This window comes from Plectropomus leopardus, chromosome 9 (genome assembly GCF_008729295.1).
Source record: "Plectropomus leopardus isolate mb chromosome 9, YSFRI_Pleo_2.0, whole genome shotgun sequence".
In the NCBI taxonomy this organism is placed as follows: domain Eukaryota; kingdom Metazoa; phylum Chordata; class Actinopteri; order Perciformes; family Serranidae; genus Plectropomus; species Plectropomus leopardus.
Genome location: NC_056471.1, coordinates 10,135,612 through 10,159,438, shown reverse-complemented (window position 1 = coordinate 10,159,438; position 23,827 = coordinate 10,135,612). Strand labels below are relative to the sequence as shown.

Genomic DNA, 23,827 nt, shown 5'->3' with positions numbered 1-23,827 from the left:
AAACAACTGAGAGTGAGGGAGAGAGAAAGCATGGGAGGAGCGCAAGCCAGAAGTGGCATTTTCCCATCTAAACCCATCTGCAGAGTGGTCAGGTGTTGAGTATGAGACCGTGTGTGTGTGTGTGTGTGTGTGTGTGTGTGTGTGTGTGTGTGTGTGTTCGTGATATCTTTGTGTATTATCACACACATATGTAAGATGCTCCTTATCTGGTAATCCAGGAGGATTTCACGATTCATTGAGGGGGGATGAGAGGATATCCTGCCTAGCTAACAATGGCTTTAAATGATGCTTTCCCCCTTTCTACTCATATATACTGTGTGTGTGTGTGTGTGTGTGTGTGTGTGTGTGTGTGTGTGTGTGCAGGATCAGGCTGCCATCTCAGAGGAGCTGCTGTGCCCACTGGACACCTGTTCTGATAACTTAACATTGACAGTCTTATTATTCCAAGTGCTGCCTACACTATAATTCCACATACATTCTGTAACACACACATAATGCAACATCCTACAGCCTGAATGTTTTGTGTGTGTGTGTGTGTGTGTGTGTGTGTGTGTGTGTGTGTGAAGTTGTGTCATGTGTGTCTGTTTTATTACAGATGGCATCTTTGCTTGTGATAAAACGATTGTTCTTGCCTTTTGCTACTATAGTAAGCGCAGTTTTATAGCTTTAGTACAAAACCCAGTGAATCTAACCATGTTCACACAATTTTCCACAAGTTCCCATTTTAGCATGGTGAAAACATTACTTCATTCATTTTGAGATTTGAGGGTGTGTAAAAGCTAACTTAGCAATGGTGAGTTTACCTATTTTTTGTCATAGCTTTGGATCCTCTTGAAAAAATGGTCCCCACAGGTGATTATCATGTGCAGTACCCCATTCAGCGTGGTAATCAGTATGTATGTGCGTGTTTGTGTGCCATACCCACTGGACACTCACTTTAGCATTGACAGTCTTATTGTTTTAAGTGCTCCCTGCACTGCTATTCCACATATATTCTGCAACACACACATAATGAAACATCCTACAGCCTGGACGTGTGTGTGTGTGTGTGTGTGTGTGTGAGATCTTGTGACGTGTGGGTGTCTGTGTTTTACCGCAGATGGCATCTTTGCTCGAGATAAAACTATTGTTCTTGCCTCTAACCACAACTATACTGTGATAAGGTCAAAGCTTTTAACAGTTTAAAAAAGTTAAAAAAGTGAATCAAATTATTTTGACTAGATTTTCCAAAAATCCCTATTTCACTTGAACAACACATTACTTCATCAATTCAGAGATTTGAAGGCCTACATAATGGTAATTTTCCTTTTTTTCCTCCAAAGCTCTGGAACCTTAAAAAAGAGAGGTCCCCCCAAGTGATGATGAAGTGTTGGTTTCCAGTCTGCATGGAAACCAGTATGTGTGTGTTTTATGTGTGTGTGTGCTGTGCCCACTGGACACCTGCTCTGATAACTAAACATTGACAATCCTATTGTTCCAAGTGCTGCCTACACTGTAATTCCACATACATTCTGTAAAGCACACGAAACATCAGACAGCCTGCACGCGTGTGTGTGATGTGATACATGTTTCCGTGTTTTACCCCAGATAGCATCTTTGCTCCAGATAAACCTATTGTTCTTGCCTTTAACCACTATTATCCTGCTGTAGGGGCATACTGTTTCAGAGGTTCAGTACAAAACCGAGCGAATCGCTTCTTATCCATCTCCTCAGTCTTCTCCCTTCATCCAACCCCCCCCCCCCCCCTTTTTTTATTTCATCCTTTATTCATCTGTTTTCCTCCTCTCCATCTGGCACTTCTCTAACTTTTTTTGTTCTCCCCGCACCTCATTTGTGCAATCACTCTCTTCTTTTTATTCTTTCACCCCCTTCCTCCTCTTCCTGCCCTCTTTTCTCTCGTCTGTCATAGCTGGATACAGCGCAGTCATTTGCTGCTATAGTCTGTAGCTAGCAGCCCTCTCGCTGAGATAGATGCCTGCCTATGAAAGACATTTGTTTCCTTTACTGTCACTGTGCAATAATCAGCCACTCTAACGTAATCAACATATTGCCCTTGCGGTAAATACAGCTGAGCAAGTGGGTCCGCGCACATTTTTGTGTGGGCATGTGAGCTTGTGTGAGTGTGTAGATGGGAGGGGAGCGAGGGTATGATTTTTGTGTGCATGTGTACCTGCAGTTGTGTGGATGTGCATGTGTCTATGCATTTTTGTTTTTCTGCTATTTGGCATGCAAATGCAGTTTCTCATGCATGTGTGTGCCATGTGACAGAGAGAGATGATTCTTGGTGAAAAAGCAGTTTGTTAGCGAATTAGAGTTAATTAGCCAACTTTCAGTTCCCAATGCTGTAATTGGGCCCATTTCTCTCTGTTTCCTCCAGCTGGCGTCTCTCATCCACTGCGGAGAAAGAGGGGGAGAGAGAGAGGAGGAGTGAGAGAGGAGGGCTGAGTCGGAGGAGGAGTGAGGCGGGAGATGGGGGGGCACTGGGTGCATTACATGTCTGTAGGGGTCTGTGGAGTGCTAGCGAACTTACCCCCTGGGGGTAAGAACCACTTGCGCTGGGGATTGAGACAGTAAGAAGTATTAACTGAGAGATAATGACGAAAGGAAGGCTGATGGGAATGAAAATGCAAAAGAACGCCGCAGATGAGGGCGGAGAGGAAGTGGAGAGGGGCGAAGCAGGGGCGGGGGGTAAAGTGACAGAAATGTTGAAGGATGAGAGGGGAGGCAGAGAAATTATAAGCCATTACAAATCGAGAGAGCGGGATACACTGTGGAGCGGCGGTTTCGGGGCAGCACGGGGGAGTCCAAGCAAGTCCAGAACTTTCTCATACTGTACATTCTCCCTGCTCTTCCAATCCCTTTCCTTCCTCTCTGCAGCGGCCTAATAAACCCAGAAACACCGTGAAGATAACATTTAAAGAAAACGACACTGCGGGGTCTGGTTGAGAAATAACGCAACGTATGAAAAAACGGTGCAGCGGTGGCAGAATGAGAGAGAGGCAAGGGAGTAGTGAAGTGAAGAAGAAGTGATGAAAGAGAGGAACAGGGCCTCTCTTGGTGCTGCAGCGTGATGATCAGTAGAGTCTAATGAAGGTGCAGATGCCCATAGGAGTCCTGCGCTCTCTTGACGACCACTGGGAATGGCAATTAATGCGCTGTGTACTGGAGGAAGATGCATACACACACACACACACACTGGCTGGCGCACACACTTCAGACAGACAATTTGCATAAAATGTACCAAAAGCCCCAATTTTCATTGTCTAAATTCAAACAGTATATGGTGCGTTCAGCCATACTACACTTACCATCAGGTTATGTAATGTAAACGTCTACTAGAGTGCAGCATTATGCCCCATTATTCAGCACCAGCACCAGCACACTGCTCAAGTGATTGCCTCTATTGTGCATGTAACCACCCAGAACTCCCGACAACACGGTCCTCGTTCTTTCTTTGGATTCACTGCACAAAGGAGCCCTCTGCTGTGTTGCCCTGTATTTTATATATAAGCCCTAAGTGTGTATCAGCGCGGTAGACTCCCATAGCACTGGCCCTATGCTCATTATCTCATTGATATTTCTATTCTAGTCAGTTTATTGACATCAGTAGATATATGATATAGAGTGTGAGCGGGATTCGAGGCTCAGGTGGATGGGGTCCCTGCACTGCGCATTAGTTGTGTTCGCGTGTGTATACCTTGGAACAACTAGTTTTAGAGCGAGTCGCAGAGGGACCGCAGAGTTATGTAAAGATGAAAGGATAAACTGCTGAGACAGGAGAGTGGAGAGAAATGGACAGAGTAAGAGATAAGGAAGAGTGTGTGCACATAAGTGTATCTTTACACAGGCATCTGTGCGTGAGTGTGTGTGCTTAGCCAAATACGGCTGGTCCTCCCTCTTCTGAGATAAAAGCATCTCCCTTTATACCACTGAGACTGCGGCCTAATGGCACTACAACAGCGACGCTGACACACAAGGTTGAAGAAGGGGATCGAGGAGGGGTGGGTGGCGTTACAGAAACGATGAGTGGATGACGTCAACATCGTCCCTGGCATTTACACCGCAGGCGGTGGTAAATGGGCCCTCTCCTGCCCCACCTCAACCTCTTGTAGTGGGAGAGAAACGTGCAAAAACTTTCTCCTTTTTTTCCCCAGTTTGTCCTCTTCTTTATCCATTGAAATTACCTTGACCTTTGCATATGTCAACTGAAATGGTTCTTTCCTTCTCCTCATCTTTCATTCCACACCGTGCTGTACCTACTCGCTGCCCATTGAAAATGATTTTTTCGCCCGCATAAAAGACCAGATGAGCATATTTTCTTCTACAGTGCCTGCCCCTGCCATCTTCATCTTGGAATAAATCTGGGAACAAATGGGCGCAAAAACATTAAAGTTACAAGCCAAGGTTCTGTATTCAGCACTGGCCGTTTCTGACCTCGGAGTTCAAGCTTTCAGCTGTAAAAAGAGATTGACTCCAGTTATTTACTTTTACCAAGGACGTACAGTTTGTTAAAAAGGATGGAATAAGCCACCTCTAAAAACACATCACATTGACGTGATGATAGTTTGGTGTCAGACAGCAGAGGTGCTATCAGTTGTAGTTAAGGAGGAGGGGTCTTAGTTACCTCTAGGTTAATGATCCTCATTAATATGTGCTAATATACCCCAGGTCATGCAGTAATTAAAAATCTCATTCGACGCTCTCAGCTTAAACTGACTGACTTGGCTTCGTCCTACAAAGATTAGCATTTATTATTTGTCTCCGAGGTCTATGCTTCATAGCGAGGGGGTGAGACTAATAGCCCAATGTTGAACATTCGACTGGGCTGTCTGTCTCCTCCAGTGCCTAGTAAAGTCTTTTTTTTTTCTTTTTTTTTTTGCATCTGCTTGGCTGGGCACAACTGTTTATGAGCTGAATGGGTTTGCAAGGTTGTGCCTTGGAGAGTTGCATCACATTTGCAAGAGAGTGTTTGTGCAAAATGGGCACATAAACAAGTGCTCCGAAATACACACTCAGGCGTACACCTAGATGCACAGCTGCATGTGAAGTCCATCATCATGGGGACTTCCTTATTCCTCTGAGTCAGCTGATGTCAGCTGATGCAAGCTGTGCTAATTGTAAGGCTGTGTGACGATTGCGTGGCCTTGCAGGAAAAAAAATAGATAAATAGAGAGACAGAGGGATGGATGGATAGATGCAGGGTTTTGGTGTGCATTTTCTATCAACACATAAAATGCATCAGACAACTATTCTGCTGAAGTGGGCCTCAGAGGTTTGTGACTCAACCTATCCTCGTCACACACACACATATCCACTCAGCCATCCATGACCAATGCAGCAGCTACTTCAAAGAGCCCAGACATGCATGGTAATCTCCAATCGCTTCCCTCCACTCTCCTCTGCACACTCGCAAAACACAAACGCACTCTCGCTAGGTCGGATTTATGTTACAGCCATGAAAGTGCGCACGGAAGTTTCACGCCGCACCTTTCATTCTGTCTGCAATCTGCAAGTAATTAACATCTGATTTACTGAGGCGGCAGCTAATAATGCAATCAGCGTTCGAGACAACCTCCTATAAGTGTGATGAAGAGCTCAAAAGGTGCAGTTCAGCAGCGAGGATTTGTCGGAGATCCAAAAAACTAAAAATTTGTAATATCCAAAATGTCAACTCCATTAACTAAGCCCACAATTAAACTCAAAGCGGGAAAATAAAGTGGGCGTCTGTTGTGATAAAATTGCAATAATGACCTATTTATAGAAAGGTTTGTAAAGGTAGAGCAGTTGAAGCAATTAACCCAAGCTTCTGAAAGAAAAAAAAATCAAATCGTATTAGAGGTTGCACAAAAGAAAGATTGGTTGAAAAAATAGTACAAGCAATGATGTGGATGCCTCAACAAAAGAAAGCAATCAAAAGAAATTGTAATTTATTTTTTAGTTATCAAATTCTGCCCCATCTTTTGGTGTGTGAGTCAGATGTTGCATCTGATTTTTTTTTTCTCTCTTAGTTGACAATTTTTGTCCCTAAACAAACTCATCACAGCTCCCCTACACACTATGTCTTGAAAACTTCTAAATAATACAGGTTGATTAACTTTTCTTCCCTTTGCCACGACTGGTTTTGTTTCAAGATGAGAATTATCCCCTTCAACAATGGCTCGCACAAATTGAAAGAACCTTTGTAAAATCCAGTGGAATCAACAAGAGCTATTGTATCGCCTCCTATTGTGTTTATTATTTGTGCAAGCCTCCTTCAAATCCATGTGCACAAAAGCAAAAGAGGTACACAAGTTGTGACAGCAAAACTGCGGCCTCACGCCGCAGTGTCGCTTTGATGAACGACACACACATCTCTAAAGCGTAGGGTGCATACGAACCGAGGCGCAAAAGGCTCTGCAAATTTGGCCCAGAGTGTGGAGACTTCCAGCCTGTTCACCTTGATAGAGAGAGAGAGAGAGAGAGAGAAAGAGAGATGCTCAACAGTAAGCTAGTTAGAGGGAATACAATGTGGCTTACTGTGTTTTTCAGCCTCTCCATCCTTTTTTTTTGCTGTTGCTATAAATAGAGGCTGCAGAACATCAAAGAGAGGAGAGGTTTCTCTCAGCAACAGGCCACCGTACAGTCATTATCCGCTGGCTTTAAATACAGCGTGTTTTTGTGTGTGTGTATGTGTGTGTGTGTATGTGTGTGAGCGTGAGCGTGAGCATGCGTGTTTGCTAATCGTCAAAGGAGACACTGCTGACTCAGCCTCACAAGCTCACCGTCTCACACACACATATTTCACATAATGTAACATCACACACAAAGAAGGACTTCACTGAAATCAAGTTTATTCATGAGATTACAATACAACATGCTATCTCTGACTGCACAAGGTCGCAAACTGGCAGATCTGTGCGCCAAACAAATCTGGTTCACTTACAATCTCCTTAATTCTCCCGGGGCTTCTTTCTCCCTCTTTCAAATTTCTTTTCTTTAATTTTTTCTCTTTTTTTTTCTTTTCTGTTCTTTTTGTGCTTTTTGCAGAACTAGATTGTCATAGCAACCACAGCAATTACTACAGGTTCATGTGGAGCCCTGCTATGTTGAATAGGTAGCAGTGTACAGGCACCTTCGCAGGTGCAAAAGTGTGTGCTCTGGTGTTAGATGTGTATTTCTGCGGAGTGGCTGCATGTGTTTTTCGTGGCTCTTTTTGTAATTCTGTATGCATTGGATTCTTGATGACAGCCATTCTTTTAGATGTTGGGTGATTGTGGGTAATGCAGTTTTGTTTTTGAGCGAGACTCGTCTCCCAGAATTTCCTGAAATGGGCCCTATCTTTAAATGCAAATGTAGTCTTTTTGCAGGTGAAAATAAAGGCCTGCTCCATCCCCTGTGTTCAGGAGACATGACTATATCAGGCAGTAGCTGGAGCCATCAGAGTGGAAGTTTAAGGTGTTGTGAATAGGTGTAAATATTTAATTTCAGCTTCGATGAGTGAGATTTAAGTGCTAATTAATGAAGTTGTTTTCTATATTAAAAGGTTTTTTAATATATTTTTTTATGGCAGAGCTTCTTCCTTTCTAAATTTTACCTTTATATTTGCCAGAACAGTTTGGCTGCATCGTCTTAATTTTTTAATAATCATTAATTACAGCTAAAATCAAAGCTGACTTTTAACTTAAATTCAACTGAAACTATGGAATCTGATTTGCGTTTTCATCCTCTCCTCACAATCCTCTTCTAAATTCATGTCTGCAACATGTTATCTGTAGTTCACAATTTGTTCTCATGTCACTAAACTTTCAACATGTTATCTGTAGTTCACAATTTGTTCTCATGTCACTAAACTTTCTGCGAATGATTCAGCGGCGCAGCAGATTGGAGGAAAAGCTTTTCCCAGCATCTCCCCCTGCTGATTTCTTCGCAGTGAAACATCTAAAAGCTTTCACTGGATGAGATAACAAACACACAGATATTGCTCTTCCAGATACAGTATAAATTTAAGAGGGTCTTTCCAAAGCTGCAAGGAGATTTTCTGTTGTTTTGTTAGTGTCTTCTTCGCTAAGTGCCGAGACCCAAGTGCTATCTCCAGTCATCAAAGAGCTCGTCCATTTTTCGCTCTCAGCCCTTCTCTCAAGTGAGAAAATCAGCCTCGCTGGTATCATGAAATCGACTTCCAACTATGTGAAACACTAGATTTTAATGTGGAAAATTGCTTTTTGCCTGGCCCTTGAATTTATTAACAGATTGTTCAGCATTGTGCAGTTGCTGTCACTTTATTTTATAATTTGAATAACAAATCTGGGAATAATTGGGTGCCATTTTTTGAAAGCTCCAGCCTCTATTCTGTGGCAAGAAATTGCTTCATTTTGCATGCTTCTTTCTGCTCCGTTATTATATTTTCTTCTACTTATATGTTATTATTTTTGGCACTGATTTATATTTTATTGTGTTTTCTGCCCTAAAGTTGAAAATGGCATTTTTCCTGGGGACATGGGGCAGTTTATTGAACACAGCCGGAGCGAAAGATATAGATGTATTGTTGCAGATTTCGCACAAATGTAGACAGATATTTCCAACTTTACAGATCTACTTTAGCAGACCATGTTCAAAGGTAATGGAGGGCTGTGAGGATGGATGTCTATCTCTCTGCATCTGCAGGTTACGAGTGTTCGTGTTTTTGTGTGTTTTCACATGGCTGTATGTGTGCAGTTATCATGCGAGTCTGCCTCTGTGTGTGTGTGTGTGTGTGTGTGTGTGTGTGTGTGTGTGTGTGTGCATTTATGTGGTAGGAGGAGGCTATTTATTTTGATTGTTTTCAATGAGGGTCCAATGCGTAGAATCCATAACAATACCATCAATCCACAGCAGCAGCAGCAACATGGATGTAATTTATATGGTAATGCAGCCTCTATGGTTGCCCCAAGTTACGCAGTGGACATCTCTGACAATGGACAGCATGGGTGTGCTGCAGCATCCTAATGCTATGTATAGACACATACACACACACACACACACACACACACACACACTCGAACTTCCCAGCAACACGGAGGCATGTTTCAATTAGCAGATGCAGATATGTGCCGGGCTGTGTTTGTGTGTTTGGGTCACAAGGTTGAGTGTATTGCTCGGTGTCAGCTTGTGTCTGTCCTCATCTCTCCTCTCCTCGAAATAAATAATAAAAACAGCCACTTGAGTGAGGCGAGGAGCGAGAAACGACCTTCTGAACCAGATGTTGGAATTACTTAGAGACGATCTGTAAAAGTTCATGTAGAAGGTTTCTTTCAGTGCAGCACTCTGTGGCACTATCCTACCCTGTAAAGGGCTTGTCTTGTACAATGTACAATGCCACAACTCTCAAAGGAGTTTTCGAGGTTTTGTAGAATAATCATGTCCTTGTAATTGTTAAAGATGATTTTCGGATGCGGCCCACAATCAATTCACCACCGTCTTGCCTTTCTTTGCAAAGTTCTGTTGATATTACCGTACATCGGGTCTCCATTATTCCAATGCATGCCACGTCATATCAGGGTCAAAGGATATTGTTAAGAGGTGATTAATCATCCAAACCTTTTGCTTCTGAATGGCCTCGCTGTCATTGATTGCCATCTTCAGAGGTGGGGTTTCTTTTGCAATTGAAAAGATGGAAGGAGGCGAAGGTCTTTTAAGGTGTTCTGCCTTCATCTTTTTATCACTTCACTCTGCACATGTATTTTTTTTGTCCTTTTCAAAGAATTCTGTTATAGAGTATTTTCTTTTTGTGCACATCCTGTTTAGCTGGCTGTGGTTTTTCAAGTTTGATCATCTAAAGACTTGTTATTATTATAAGGCTGGATTTAAAGAAAAGTATGGGGGAATTTATTGGTCGAAATCAGACTAAACAACTAATATTTTTCACCTATTTTGGTTATATGTTGGGTTATGAAAATACAAATAGAGCTGAACAGAAATGACCAGACTGTTCAAGCTGTTCTTTCATTTGCCTTTACCAACTTAGTCATTATATCCACTAGTGTTGTAGTTGAGACCATCTAAACAGAGACCATGTCAGGACTTTGAGGGACTGAGACCAAGTTAAGGCCAAGACCAAAACTCTGAGACTAAGTCGAGAACAAAATCACAAAGTCAAGACCAAGACAGGACCAAGACTTTGAAGAATTGAGACGAGGTCAAGACGAAGACCAGAATGTATTGAGGCTAGGACAAGACCAAGACCATGAACAAAGTGCATTGAGGTTGAGACAAAACCAAGACTTTGATGGACTGAGACCAAGGCAAGAGCAAGACAAGAGTGTCTCAAGACCGAGACAAGACCAAGACATTGAAGGATTGAGACCAGGTCAAGACCAAGACCAGAATCTATTGAGGCTAAGACAAGACCAAGACTTTAAGGAATTGAGTCAAGACCAAGACCAGATGAGTATGAGGCCCACACTGCATGACACTCTTATGATAATGAGGAACATGCAAATTAAAAGCACTCCTCAAATTGATATGAAAGATCCACTTTCTCATAAAAACACCCACAGAAAAAAAAATGAAGACTCCTAATTTACCTCATTCATTGCCATAATGTATAAATTTGTGCATGTATAAGTGTACCATGAGAAACGTCTTACTAGAATAATCAAAAGGCCCTGCAGGGGTGAATTTAATGTGTGGGAATTTCCCATTGTTTTCTTTGAGCAAACAAATACAAACAATAAGGAGCTAAACATCAACTTGAGCATCTTTATTCTACACTCCCTTTTACACAGTTGTGGTCTCGCCTGAACATGAAATAAAATCACAAGTCCTCTTTGTTTGAGAAGAAAACGAGAAACAATGCAGTCAAGTCCAAAACGAGACAGATTCCTTAAAAGTTGTCTTGAGACTGATGTTGAGTCCTACAACAACTCTATAATATCATCGCAATATTGATATTGAGGTATTTGGCCAAAAATATAGTGATATTTGATTTTCTACATATCGACCGGCACTAGTGTTAAGTGTGATGAACAGGTACTTTGGGATCTGAGAAGTTCTGGTTGTATGGTAACACAAACTTTTGTTAAAAATCTTTTTTTTTAACATATCTGCCACATCAAAAATATGTAAGTGCTGTAAATGATGAGCCTTAGCTATAATCCTGGAAGGAATACAAAAACTTAAATGCTGTTAGCAGAATAAAATTATGTGATACAGTGATGGCACCTTCTTCCCAGCCGGGCAGCATCTCCAGCCTTAGCTGTAGGCTGTTTATGTGTGTGTTTGGGAAGAGGGCCCCAATAGATGTGGAGTGATGCAGGCGTGATGAAAGAGAGGAATGAAGAGCGAGCAGAGAAGAGCTGTAGGCCAGAGAAGAGCCCAGACACTCTGTTATACATCAAAGTAAGAGCCAGTGATACAATCATCTCTTTAGGCTGTCAAAGCCCAACTTTATTAATTAAAACGCGTCTGTTGAATCATCCTCTCATCTCTCCTCTTTATTCATTTTATCACTCATTTTCTGCAATGCAGTGGTTGAACACATTCAAGGTATGAAGCGGATCAAGTCAGACTGTTACTGGATAGGCTGCGACATCCATTTGTTGCTCCCACACACACACAACAACAGGTGTGCATCTTGCCACAGTCGAGCTCAATGTGAGATATTCGAAAGGAATGAATAAGAGGAAAGAGGAGGCGAGGATTTGACAAAAAAAAAAGTGAGGGAGGGGGGGAACAGGAAGAGAGATGAGATGGAGGAGACAGACTGCACTGTATAGATAAATAGAGAAAAGGGCCCATTGTGTCAGCAGCTGTCATCACTAAATAGCCCTCAGATCACTGTCAGACACTATCACACACACACACACACACACACTCATATACACACATACTTACAGACACACACACACACAAACTCATATACGCACATACTTACACACACACACACACTGACTGACAGCTCCCCCTCAGTCCAACATCTGTGCTGACAGCAGCCATGGTAATGAGTCTCTGCATGTGCCAGCATGGGTGTGTCGTTTCTTTTTCCTCCCTCTTTCCCCGCGCACCGCTCATTCAATCATTTCACGTCTCCGTTATCTTGTTGTTCCCCCCTTCTTTCTCTTCGTTATTTCCTAATAGAAGGGCGCGCTGATTGACTTAGCAGCAGGGGCCACTGAATGAGAACAACATAAAGTTGTGTGGCAGATCGACGTGTGATTTTTTTTTTGCCGTCCAGGTGCGTTGTATTTCACATAGAGGTGTGGAGGAAGAGAGGGATGAAAGAAGGGAGAGATGAAGAGATGATGAATGGCTCTCGTTAGAGGGGTAATTTGTCTCTCCTTGTCTGACTGGGCTCCAGCTGTCGCTCCATCCCTCGCTCCACTCCACTCTCCTCGGCCTACCACTCCTCACCTCAGCCAGATGGGTGGATGGAGCGAGGCAGGAGGCAGGGAGGGAGGGACAGAAATAGAGTGAAGGACAAGAAGGGAAGTCATTGAACAGTCAACAAGAAGAATAACATCTGATGTATAATAGCAATGCACAGTAAAGAACAGCTTCGCAGAGACACAGTAGCTTATACGGAGAGATGATTCAATAGAGATGTACAGTAGCGCAGCAACAGGCTGAGCTCATACATGTATATGACTCACAAAAGTGAGTCAACGCCTGGTGCTCACAACAAACTAATGATGATCGTGTTTCTTTTTACATTGTAATGAAATCATCAAGGGACTCCACTAATGCCTTTAATTCACTGCCACAGTCTTTAGATGCCCAGTTTTTCCCCCATGATACACTTTATTTTTCACACTAATCAACACTTGCGAGGGAACAGAGTTTAGAGACAGGCGCGGAGACATGGATTGAGAGATGTATACAGATGGCCAGGGAGGCGGCTGAAGGATGGCAGCGAAACAAAAATTGTCAAGAGGAACCACGTGAGCTCATTGCTTAAGTCTTTGTTCTAATAACACAAAGCAATTTCCACTGACCTTTCTGGAAATGTAGCGAGCAGAAATGACTGAGTTAAGGATGCCCCACAGCATAATTGCTAAGGAGATTAAAGTTCCCTTAATTGCTTTTGGCCAACTAGTGCAATTTTTCCTTTTTTTGTAATTAAAGTGATTTAAAATATTAATAACCACACTGGCACGCACACGTAACCTTACGAGCCTGCGCATGCAGAGCTGTGTACAATAAAAAACTTGTGACAAAACAATCCTAAAGGTGTGCACACACACACACACACACACACATATACACACACAGGGGCTTTTCATTGCCTGTTGTCACCAGTAGCCTCATTATAGGTCTTGTGAAATATGCAAATAGCTAGATCCATACACGCAATCAATTGAAGTGAGTGATTCATTGAGATCTTTTTTTTTTTTTTGCATGTGTGTCTATGGCTTATTCCCCCTTTACCTCTTCATTACTTTTCTCTCTGTCTTCCATCTTCTGCCGCTCAGTCCCCTCTTATTGCCTCCTCCCCTCCTAATTACCCTCCTCTATTGCTTTCTTCCCCATTTTTTTATTGCCAATAAGTTTTGTCAGCTCATAGCTTCTGGACCGTCCTGTTTTCTCCATCCTCCATACATTTCTCTCTCTTTTCCTCTCCACTCGCCTGGTTACTCTTGTGACCTCTCTAACCCCCCCCCCCTCTCTCTCTCTCTCTCTCTCTCCCTCTCCCTCTCCCTCTCCCTCTCCATCCATCTCTCTCCATCCATCCATCTCTCCTTTCCCCTCCTGTCGGCCACAATGTTTGCTTTGCTATTGTTTATCCATTTTTCTCTGTTTGCACTGATGAGATTGACTGGACACACAGACACACACACACATACACACATACCTAAACAGAAGACAAGGCTGGCATCTCTCTGGGGTGTAGTTAACGTGGGGCTGCGGATCGATCGTAGCTCTGGTTTCCATGACGCAAAGCTCTAAGCTGGAGCAGTTTGGACAGCAGGACAGAGGCATCACTCTGCCTCCATTTCTATCAAATATATCTCTATAATGCCGCACTGGCACCTGGACTCAAGCGTGTTTTTTGTTTTTTTTCATGATTAATGCGCTTTATTTGGAGGCAGCATAGACGGACAAGCAAGCCAACAGCTATGTCCAACCACTTTTGATTCTTAAATGATGCCTGCTTTAATCCTCCCACCCTCCCCCCATCGCCCAGGTACTGTTTCCCTGATGCGAGCAATATTGCACTGTGGCAAAAAAAAAAAAAAATCTCCTCATCTATCTTGGCCTTTACACATTTTGATTTCTATCAATACTCTGTGATGGGAAGGTGAATGCTGTCAAATTACAATCACACCACAACTGTGTTCTGAGGAACTGTCAGTAATAAAAAGGCGATGAAAAAGAAAAAGTATGATGAGGAATGTTCTGCTACCTTTTTCTTCCAGGTCTCACAACTTTTCTTTCTGTGCTCCTGCCTGTTTTTTTTCTATTCTATGAAAAAGAAAATGAAAGTGTGATTAAAGAAAAATGTCTAGCAGTACTGAAGAGCTGAGCATTGTTACTTTTCAGTGGACAAAGAGAGCGAGTTTGTAAAACTATAGCCTGTTCATTTGTCGCCCACTACCTTTTAACTTTGGTTAAAGGTGAAGGTAAAGGCATCAATAAGAAAATGATAAAAAAAGAGGGTTATTTGTAAAGCTGTTCAAAAAATAATAAAAAAAAACATTGCCAGTGCCCAAGGCTGTCATTTTAAATGAGTAGTCAGGAGAAAATAAGTGATTATCACTGTGGCAAAGCGTCTTTGGTCGACTGTCTAATTAGTAGTTGTAATAACCCGAGTCCTTCGGTGGGTTGGCTGGACTCGTTGGCCTCATTCTTACCATATTGTTGATTGATTGAGCTGCAAATATGGCAGACATAATTATTCTATATTTTGAGCCGTCTCTAAATAGAATTTATTAGATTTGTCTTTGTCCTTGATTCCAAACCTTTGGAGAGTAGAGTGAATTCTCTCCATCCCTCTTTTCTCTCTCTGGTGGATGGGACAGCCTGATTGTGTCCACATGTCCCATGGCTCCCACTATTTAAAGACTTGGCTGTTAACTTTCTTTTGTCTCCCCCATGTAGAGGACAATCGTACAGTGGATGTAGGTGAAAAATCTCATCCTACCGTTTGATTGAAAGGAAGACTATAGCAAATTTAAAGAAGAATTTGCTCTCTTTTCTTTTTACAATTTTTTTGGTGTTGTTTTTTGCAAATGAAATTCTCTGGCTATATTCATTGCACTCAGAAGTCACATGTGGTAGCATGTTAGCACGCTTTAGGGGTGACACCCCAGGTGAAAATATTGTTTCTTGCAGTGGTCAAATGTGAGATTTTGGGCTCTTTTATTTCCACACCATGTCTTCTGTCAGACTAGTGGAAAGAAAACTTGCACAACTCAAGTTAAAGTGTTTACTTTAGTTGACATTTCTGTTTTGGAAATGTATGCAAAAGGTGCATATTTAATTAGATAATGTCTTATTTGCATATTTAATCCAAAAATTCATAAAACTTGTAATATTTTTTAAAAAAATTCAAAAATCTTGTTGTAAGTAATCAACTTGGGAATTTTCATTCATTATATAAAATTTTTAAAACCCTCTTCCCTTAAGATAGATAGTGCTGTTTAACTGAACTTTAATGAATCACTTCACCAACTTTATGGATCTTATCTTCTTGTGCTAATGTTACAATATATTTCAGAATTCAGAAATAAGTTACAGAGGCTTGCTTTCATCATAGAGTGATAAAACAGACAATGGGGCCCACCAGAATTTTGTCATGGGGTGGCCAGACGGGGCCACCGATGATCTTGGGATGGCACACCAAAATCAAAAGCCATAACTGAATTTTGGAATTCTTTTATGCTATGGAAGTATATAGGCTAGATGAAGACTATGTCACTATGTTGAGAATTAAGGAACTGCATTCTGGTATACCTAGTGTTTTTATTGTGCAGTTAATGCTACTAAATATCTGATGAACATAGACCCATACTGGCACAGTTAACAATTGGAGTTCAACAATAATCTTGTTTTGTGTCTGCATGTGTTTGGGGATTCATTGATCTTGAGATAGGGTGGTTGTCCTTTTCCTTAAAAAGAAAAAGATACAGCTGTAATTTGAAGGAATACGTTCATTGTAAGGAACAAAACATTCACAGGCAACAAGTCGTCTCAAGTTTAAAGACATGACATGGCATCCAGTTTGGATCGATCATATCCAAGAGGGGAGATACCAGTGAACGTATCAGGGCAGCTGCAGCCCCCCTGGCCACCCTTAGGAGGCATCTGTGAATATAGATGCAAGATAATATATCAGTGCTGCAAATATATTTTTTTCTTTGCAGTTGTATGGTATGGATGAAATAAGACATATAAAATGAATGTTTGCAAGGAAAAAGTGCTCAAACTGAGCTGAAAAGAGCATAACTTCCTTATCTGGACGGAGCTGAAGTGTCAACAGTGTATTCAAAATATCTGTGTCACTCATTACAGTATTAAGGACATCTGTGGGCTTTTTGTGTGAATCTGTCTTTATATTGAGTCTTCAGCCTCAACAAGCTTATGTGTTTTCTGTCAAAGCTGCTATACATTGCTATGACCAGGGGCCTGTTCCAAAAAGCAAGTTTACTTCTGTGTTAACTGGGTAACTTTCTTAAGACCTTTTTTATATTAATCTATGTTCACTGAAATAACCACAAAAAAATGAAAAATAAATAAAAATAAAACATTTTCACATGAACATTCAGTCATGCAGATATTTTTGGTTTTATTTTATTTCACAGTACACCACCACAGTTTGCCTTTAGTCACAACTCACACACAAAAAAATCACATAAAAAATAAAAAAATAAAATTAAACACCATTTCTTTTTCCAGAAACACATTTTTATTGACTCTGGATACTTCACAGAACACACTATCAACAGTTTTAACAAGAACTATTTATATGATTAAAAAATACTTCCAATTAAAACTGTTGACATCAATTCAAATTCCATCCATACCCATTCACCTCCATTGTTTTGGATAGAATCAGAAATCTTTTTTTTTGTTTGTTTGTTTTTGTGTAATTTGGGTGAATCAAGCCTTAAAGGTATCCTGGGTTTTGCTCAGCAGAATGATGAGAAAACAGAGTAAACCTGCCTCAGAACAGACCCCTGTATCACTGTCAGTCATTGCCATCTGTTTTGTCTAATGCCCACTCCTCCCTCCTTCTCCCCCCTTTTCTCTCCCTCCATCGTCCAGGTCGCCCACTCCCTCCAACCTCCTCCTCTTCCCTGCTCCCTCCGTCCCTCCCGTCCTCCTCGTCTGCCCCCCACCACCCCTCCCCCGGCCCGTCTCCTCCGATCAGGGAATGCCAGGTGCCCCTGCTGGAGAAAAACTCCACCCACTCTCACCTGGAGCCCCACCCGGATGACTCATACTTGCTCCGTGCCCAGCCCTCCTCAACGGGTAAGAGAGCTCACCATTCACCCACCCTTTATCCTCTCATTCATTCTTATTTATACATCAACATGTCATCCATCACCCGGGTCGCCGCATTACCTCATCATGTGTCCATTTCCTGATCTGATTTAGTCGTTGCTCAGTGAAATGCCGAGCTTTAATTCTTTGTCACATCTTGTTCTTTAAGCCATTTTGTTTCTGCTTTTTGTGCGTTTCTCTGAAGTCAGCGTTTGTTTGCAGGGCTGGGGATCAAACCAAAGGGACTGAAGCAATTATTGTGTACATTATAAGAGATCATAAAATATGCAGTTAGAGATTTAACATAGAAATTGATTGTAATCATGATCAACTGTGGGTATTACAGTTTTATTGGAGGGGAAATAAATCTTTTGCTCTGCTCATTTACAGATAAATTAAAAATCTATTTATACATTTTTAACAATAAAAGACCACCCAGTGCATATTTGTGTGTGTTAAAGGGATAGTGGAGAGTTTAAAGAGGCAGACTGGAAACAGACATGGAATCTACGCAATGTACTGCTGTAGAGTGGTCAGCAACAAAGTGAATTTTAGCCACCAAAAAAAAAAATCATTTAAAATGATCAATATCAGTTAAAACGTATGAGTATTTTCATTTCTTTACCTTTTTTTCAGACTGAAAAAAACAAATTTTAACACTTTGAAACCTGGAGTAACATTACTTTTCTTGTGCTGCTTTCAGATGCCTGTCACCAAAAAATAAAGCTTTGAACCCTGAGCAAATTAGTCTGATTTCTTAAAAAAAAAAAAAAAAACACAACATGGGAAAAAAGGTAATGAGCAACTTTGTAATGCATGTTCCACAAATTGCAAGAAATTTGTAGATTTAGAATATTATTTTTAAAAGCTATAGGGAAAAATGTTTAGCAAAAAAAGAAGGGGAAAACTGTATTTATGATTATTACAATTACATATTTAAAATGATCTTAAAACATTAAATAACTTTTAAAGGACTTTTTGAGGTTGGGGTTAACTTTTATTTATTTATTTTGTTTATTTATTTTTTTAATGAAATTTTCAGGTAAGTTTTTGTACTTTTTACTAATATCATGCTAATTTTGGGGTGATTTCTTTTTCGTTGCTCATTCCCTTCTTCCCATATCATTAAAAGAAATCAAGCCAAATTGCTTAGGTTTCAAAGGGTTGAATAGTTCTCTTCAAAGCAAGACTACATTGACAAAAGCAGTGATTTAACATTGCGGAACACAGAAGCTGCTGGTCTATGGCTGCCTCGATCACCTATGTTGTTTGTTCCATTATGTGATTTTGGTGTTTTAGTTCAGATTTAGCAAAGTCATACAATGACACAAACTAGCTAAATTATCAGATCAGTGGTAGACCACCAGCTACCGTGTTCAGCAGCTAAAATTACTGATTTTCTCAGTGGAGGAGGCTCTGATGAGTGCATACATGGGAAGCTGAAGCCATTAATGGCTTCCACGTTAAAAAAGGGTTGTCTAACAGAAAGGTAAAGCAGTGAAAATACTCTAAATATAGCTTACATATTGATTTTTCTAGGTTGGACTTTTTTAGGTGGCTAAAATATGTTTGGTTGCTGACCGTCATCCACAGCAGTAGATTTCTTATGTCCTGTGTCGGACTCCAGCCTGCTTCTCCAAACTGGAGGCGTGCCAACTGAAAGCTACTTTTTGTAATATAGTGACTATGGATAAGTACCCAATACAACCCCACTTCAAAAAATTCAAATTACTCCTTTAAAGTGCTGTGTAAATCAACGACCTCTCATGCTGAAAATCCCATCAGCTTTTGAAAAAGCATAATCGAAAAGTAACATAAAAGAAAACACTCTGTTCCCAAACTTCTTTTGACGCTCACATAACAAAAAGCACATCCTGAGCCGACAATTGGTAATCTCTTAATGGATTACATTTTCAATGTAACCCTCCCACCTTTGTCAACTATTGCCAGAAAACAATGATGCAAATGAAAGCAACCCCTACACTCTGCAGAGCACACACTGGTTGCCAGTGAGTAGGTGTGTTTGTACTTATTTTCCATATGACATTAATAATCCAGTGGAAAGTGAAAGGTAAGGGGATGATGAATTTTAAGTGCCGGCAGGAGGATCAGTGCAGCAAAGACAAACTAGTTAGTTTCCTGGCTGTAAGCTTTCTCTTTCATCATCGGACACTCTCGTGTTGGCTGTAACAGGCCCTATGTGCTTATATCAGCACCTCACAACTATTTCTCTCCACACACACATATCTGCGGTGATGAGTTTGTTCATCAGCATACACATTTATTCTCAACAATTAGCTACTGTGGGCCAACTCTGTGTCCCTCTCTGCCTCTCTTTCCTGCTCTTCCCCCGATTCTCCACTCCTCTGTGCATCTGCACTTGTAATCAGCAGATATATTTAGCAGAGGCCTGATGGGAGAGAAGGGGAGGGTGGGCAGAGAAGTCCTAATGTGATTTTTGGTGGAATACAATCTATTGTTAATGGCGTTAGGCTCTCCTTTGATCCAGTATAAATCTTCATTAGGGAAGGCCCGGGTCCCAGGTTCAAGAGCAACGTGATTAGGAGGCTTTTAAAATGACGTTACATCAGCCTTCTAATTGGTTTACTGTTTGCTGGGGCAACATCAATCATTAGCCCAGTAACCGCACAGCAAATAAATTCACTCTGCCACTGACACCCTAATGGCAGACACTGGCAAAGAGGGAGAGTGAGGCTCGCAGGCACACGCTCTCTCATTCTTGTTCACATACACCCACACTTTCTGTTCTGGGGCTTCTTTTCAGTCTCGGCTGATCATGTACACACAGAGATGGAGAGGGAGAGAGACAAAGAAAGAATAAAAAAAATTTAAAAAACGCGGCAGAGAAGCATGAAAAAAAGAGGCGCAAAGAGGCAAATGGGAGCAGAGATAGAGAAAGCCAAACTTTGACTTTTGAAGTTGTTTAATGAGACATCTTGCATGAAGAAATCAAAAAGGGGAGAGAGAGAGAGAAAGAAACATCCAGCACCAGTAAAAATAGATGGAGAGAGCGTCTGAGACGGAGACAGACACCAAGAGACATGGGGAGTCAAAGAGAGAAAAAAAGGGGGAATGCAGATAAAAAGGGGTACGCCAATGAGAGCTTAGAGGGTGAAAGAGAGATATTTGGATGGAAGGAGAACAACATTGAGATGAAATTGCAAATTGCCACGTTTTCCAGCCAGGACTGCTGATCTAATGGGTGCAGAGAGAGTCCTTGGCTTTGGGCGTCCATTAAAATCGACCTAAATGAGTTTAGAGTGGCAGTCTGGCACTGCATAAACACACCCTGGCATGTAGGAAGTCACAGGAACGGCTGTGAGGAAATAAAACACCTATAACCGGCGACTGTTTATGCATGTGCTTCTGTGAGCCTGTCTGTGTGTGTGCTTCTGTGTGGTCCTGTAGAGAGTGGACGCTGGGCAGGAAATGAGCCTTACCAAGCCAGGCAGAAACTGACCACAGCGAGATAATCCTCAGGAAGCTGCATGCTGTTTGTGTGTGTTTGTGTTTGCATGCATGTGTGTTCGCTGTAAAGTAGTCCACCATTACCTAAGCTAACAGGTGGACAGACATGACTTGTGTTCTTAGTGAAGCATGACAGGTGAATGGGAACGGAACGGTGTTGCCGAGGATTGGCTGGGAATTGGGTCTGCGAGTGTTTATGTGGGAATACTGTCTGGCTCGGAGCACCTGTCTGGGAACGCTCCCCCGGAACGCCGGGAGAGCTGAGACGGCCAAACGGAGCGTAGCAGATCGCTCCTGGAAAGAGCTAGCGTTAGCGCTGTCTCTGGCCATTCATTATGCATGGGGAATGCTAAGCTATTTTTAGCACGAGTCTCTTCTAAAGTGGCTAGCTATCTGCTGCCAGGGAAGCCACCTCAAGTCACTGCCGAAGCAATGAATGTTTAATGGCTTTGTTGAAACAAATCTAGAGAAACAAAGGCACAGCAAAGACACATTGCCTTCTCCTGCACTAATGTTATTCTTCCTAATGGTACTTATGTAAGGGTGACATTTGTGTAACAGTGGGATGTGTGTGTGTGTGTGTGTGTGTGCGTGCGTGCATGCGTGCGTGTGCGTGCGTGCGTGTGCGTGCGTGCGTGCGTGTGAATGCGTGCGCATGCGCGCGCGCGCATATGCAGCTCTATGCATCTGTATGTGCGTGGGGGTGAAATGCACACGTGCATTTCTGCTCATGGAGACTGTTTGTTTTTGGCTGAATTTGATGACTCTTCTCTAGCGGATTATTGCCTCCTAATTAGACAGAGATGACTAGCCAAGGCAGAGGCGGTTTGTGTGTGTGTGTGTGTGTGTGTGTGTGTGTGTGTGTGTGTGTGTGTGTGTGTGTGTGTCTTTGTGTTTGTGTGCCTGCATGTGTAAATTTATATCTTTAACTTTATCTCCTTTTTCGTGCCCGTGTGTGTTTGTGTATGTGTGTAATATAGCCTATGCGCAAATTAACCCCCTTTTGTCAGCACGTTTGCTTTTAGCATGTGTGCCTGTTAGTTTCACCTCAAGCTCCCCTTCCGGTGTGCTCAGCCTCTGAGCTCTGAGCTCTGAGAAGAATGACAAATGAGGAGCATGAGACATTTGGAGACAGAGGACGTATGAAGCACCGGCACATGGGAATATACATCCTTAAAGCACAGGCAGCATAGCAATTAGCTTGGAGGGAAGGAGCATGGAAAATAGTGGAGGGTGGCAGAGCGTTTTGTTTTTTGTTTTTTTTTAAAGAAGGACAGAATCTGTGGAGATATGGGGCGTGAAATAAAAAGATGGAGAGACAGAGGGGAGTGGGAAGGACAGAGAGAGGGTAGGGAGCTGAGCCCTGCAATGATCCCCTTTTAACTGCTGAATGGGCATTTCTATCCCGCACACACATTGACACACACACACACAGACACACTGACATACACACGCGCGCACATAGATGCACATCCTGCCCCTGCGACTTTTCTCTGTTAACCACAGAAAATGTCAATAAACAGTTTGCCCATCCAGGGCTGCAAAACAAACTGCCTTGGTTGGTTCCTGCTGCCAGCTGGCCACACACACACATACACACACACACATAGATACACACTGTGAGATTAATATGGTGTGGCGAGCCCCTGCTTCACAGTGATGTGTGTGTGCGCAGTGTGCCTTACAGCGGGAGGCAGGTTAGCAGACAGGCTAATGCTCCTCTGCTGAATGAGGCTCCTTTTGAATTGGCGAGCATAATGAACTTCCAGGGATTAGCCCGAGCCAAACCCACCAGCTTACAGCTATAGTCCCCTCCTCTACAGTCGCAGGGGACCTTGGACAGACTAAAGTGGGTCAGCCTTCAACAGCAGACAGAAAAAAGGGCTCTGAGCTTCTCCACAAAAAAAAAAGTGGTGGTGAGAAACAAAACAGAGAGCTGTTGAGAGAATCTTTTCACGATCGCTGTTTACTCACACTGGCAGGTGAAAGAGAGAGGAAAGAAAGGAGGAAAAGATAAAGTGGAATAAAATGTGATCTGCTTGGCTGCTCCCTAATTGCTCTATTTCCTCACCACATGTTTTGTCTTTTATCAGACCGGGTTCCTGGTAAAACGGTTGTTCCTATTAGCCTACCTGCGGGTTGTACTTTAGCAACTGGACAATTCATCTGACTAAGTCCCCTGTCTTAATTTATTAGACCCATTTACCTCCAGCCTACTTGTTAGTGCACAGTGTCTCTGTTTAAGTGGTTGATGCATATAAAAACGCAAACAACAACAACAAAAAATAAATAAATTGGCCTTGTATGTCGGCCTTGCTGCTCAGGCAGGCCCCGCTTCCCAATGTTTGTATTTTCTCTGGCAAGCTGTAAGGATACGTTTTATGGATTTGAAGTCTACGTGAAAATGAATTTCTTTGACATCACTCTCCTGTGCTGTGTCAGAAAAAAAAAGAAAGCAATTTGTTTCTGATCATAAATATTTTGCAGCATGCGAGAGAACCTTTTTTTAACTTTTACTAAACTCTGTGTGGCTGAAGAAAATGTTTAGTTTTGGTTTTTTTTATGAAGCTGTATTTTTTGCACAATAACAACACTAAACATTTGTAATGAGTCATTTAAGCACTTTATTCTGCAAGTATTGATTCAGTGCAGAATAAAAGAAACAATTGCTTTCTATCATGTACCAATTCACTTCAGTTAACCTGACAGTACGTGACAATTTTGCCGGCCCCCAGGAGGCTATAAAGAGAGTAAATGCATGGAATTACAAATAGTATTTTTCTCAGCAATTACATTTTTCTGACATTATCTGGAGACATGTAATAGAATTTGCAGCTGTATGATAGATAATAGCATTTTCATCTGTCTCTTCTCTGTCTATGGAGGGAAATGTTCAAATCGT

At 41.9% G+C, this 23,827-nt stretch overlaps 1 protein-coding gene across 1 annotated transcript in view; it reads left to right on the top strand.

Moving 5' to 3' along the window:
* Positions 1–23,827, top strand: part of tenm2a (teneurin transmembrane protein 2a) — a 185,447-nt gene that overhangs the window by 91,797 nt on the left and 69,823 nt on the right. The window contains 1 exon segment of the mRNA XM_042493870.1: positions 17,218–17,424. Within this exon segment, the coding sequence (XP_042349804.1) occupies positions 17,218–17,424 (207 nt within the window).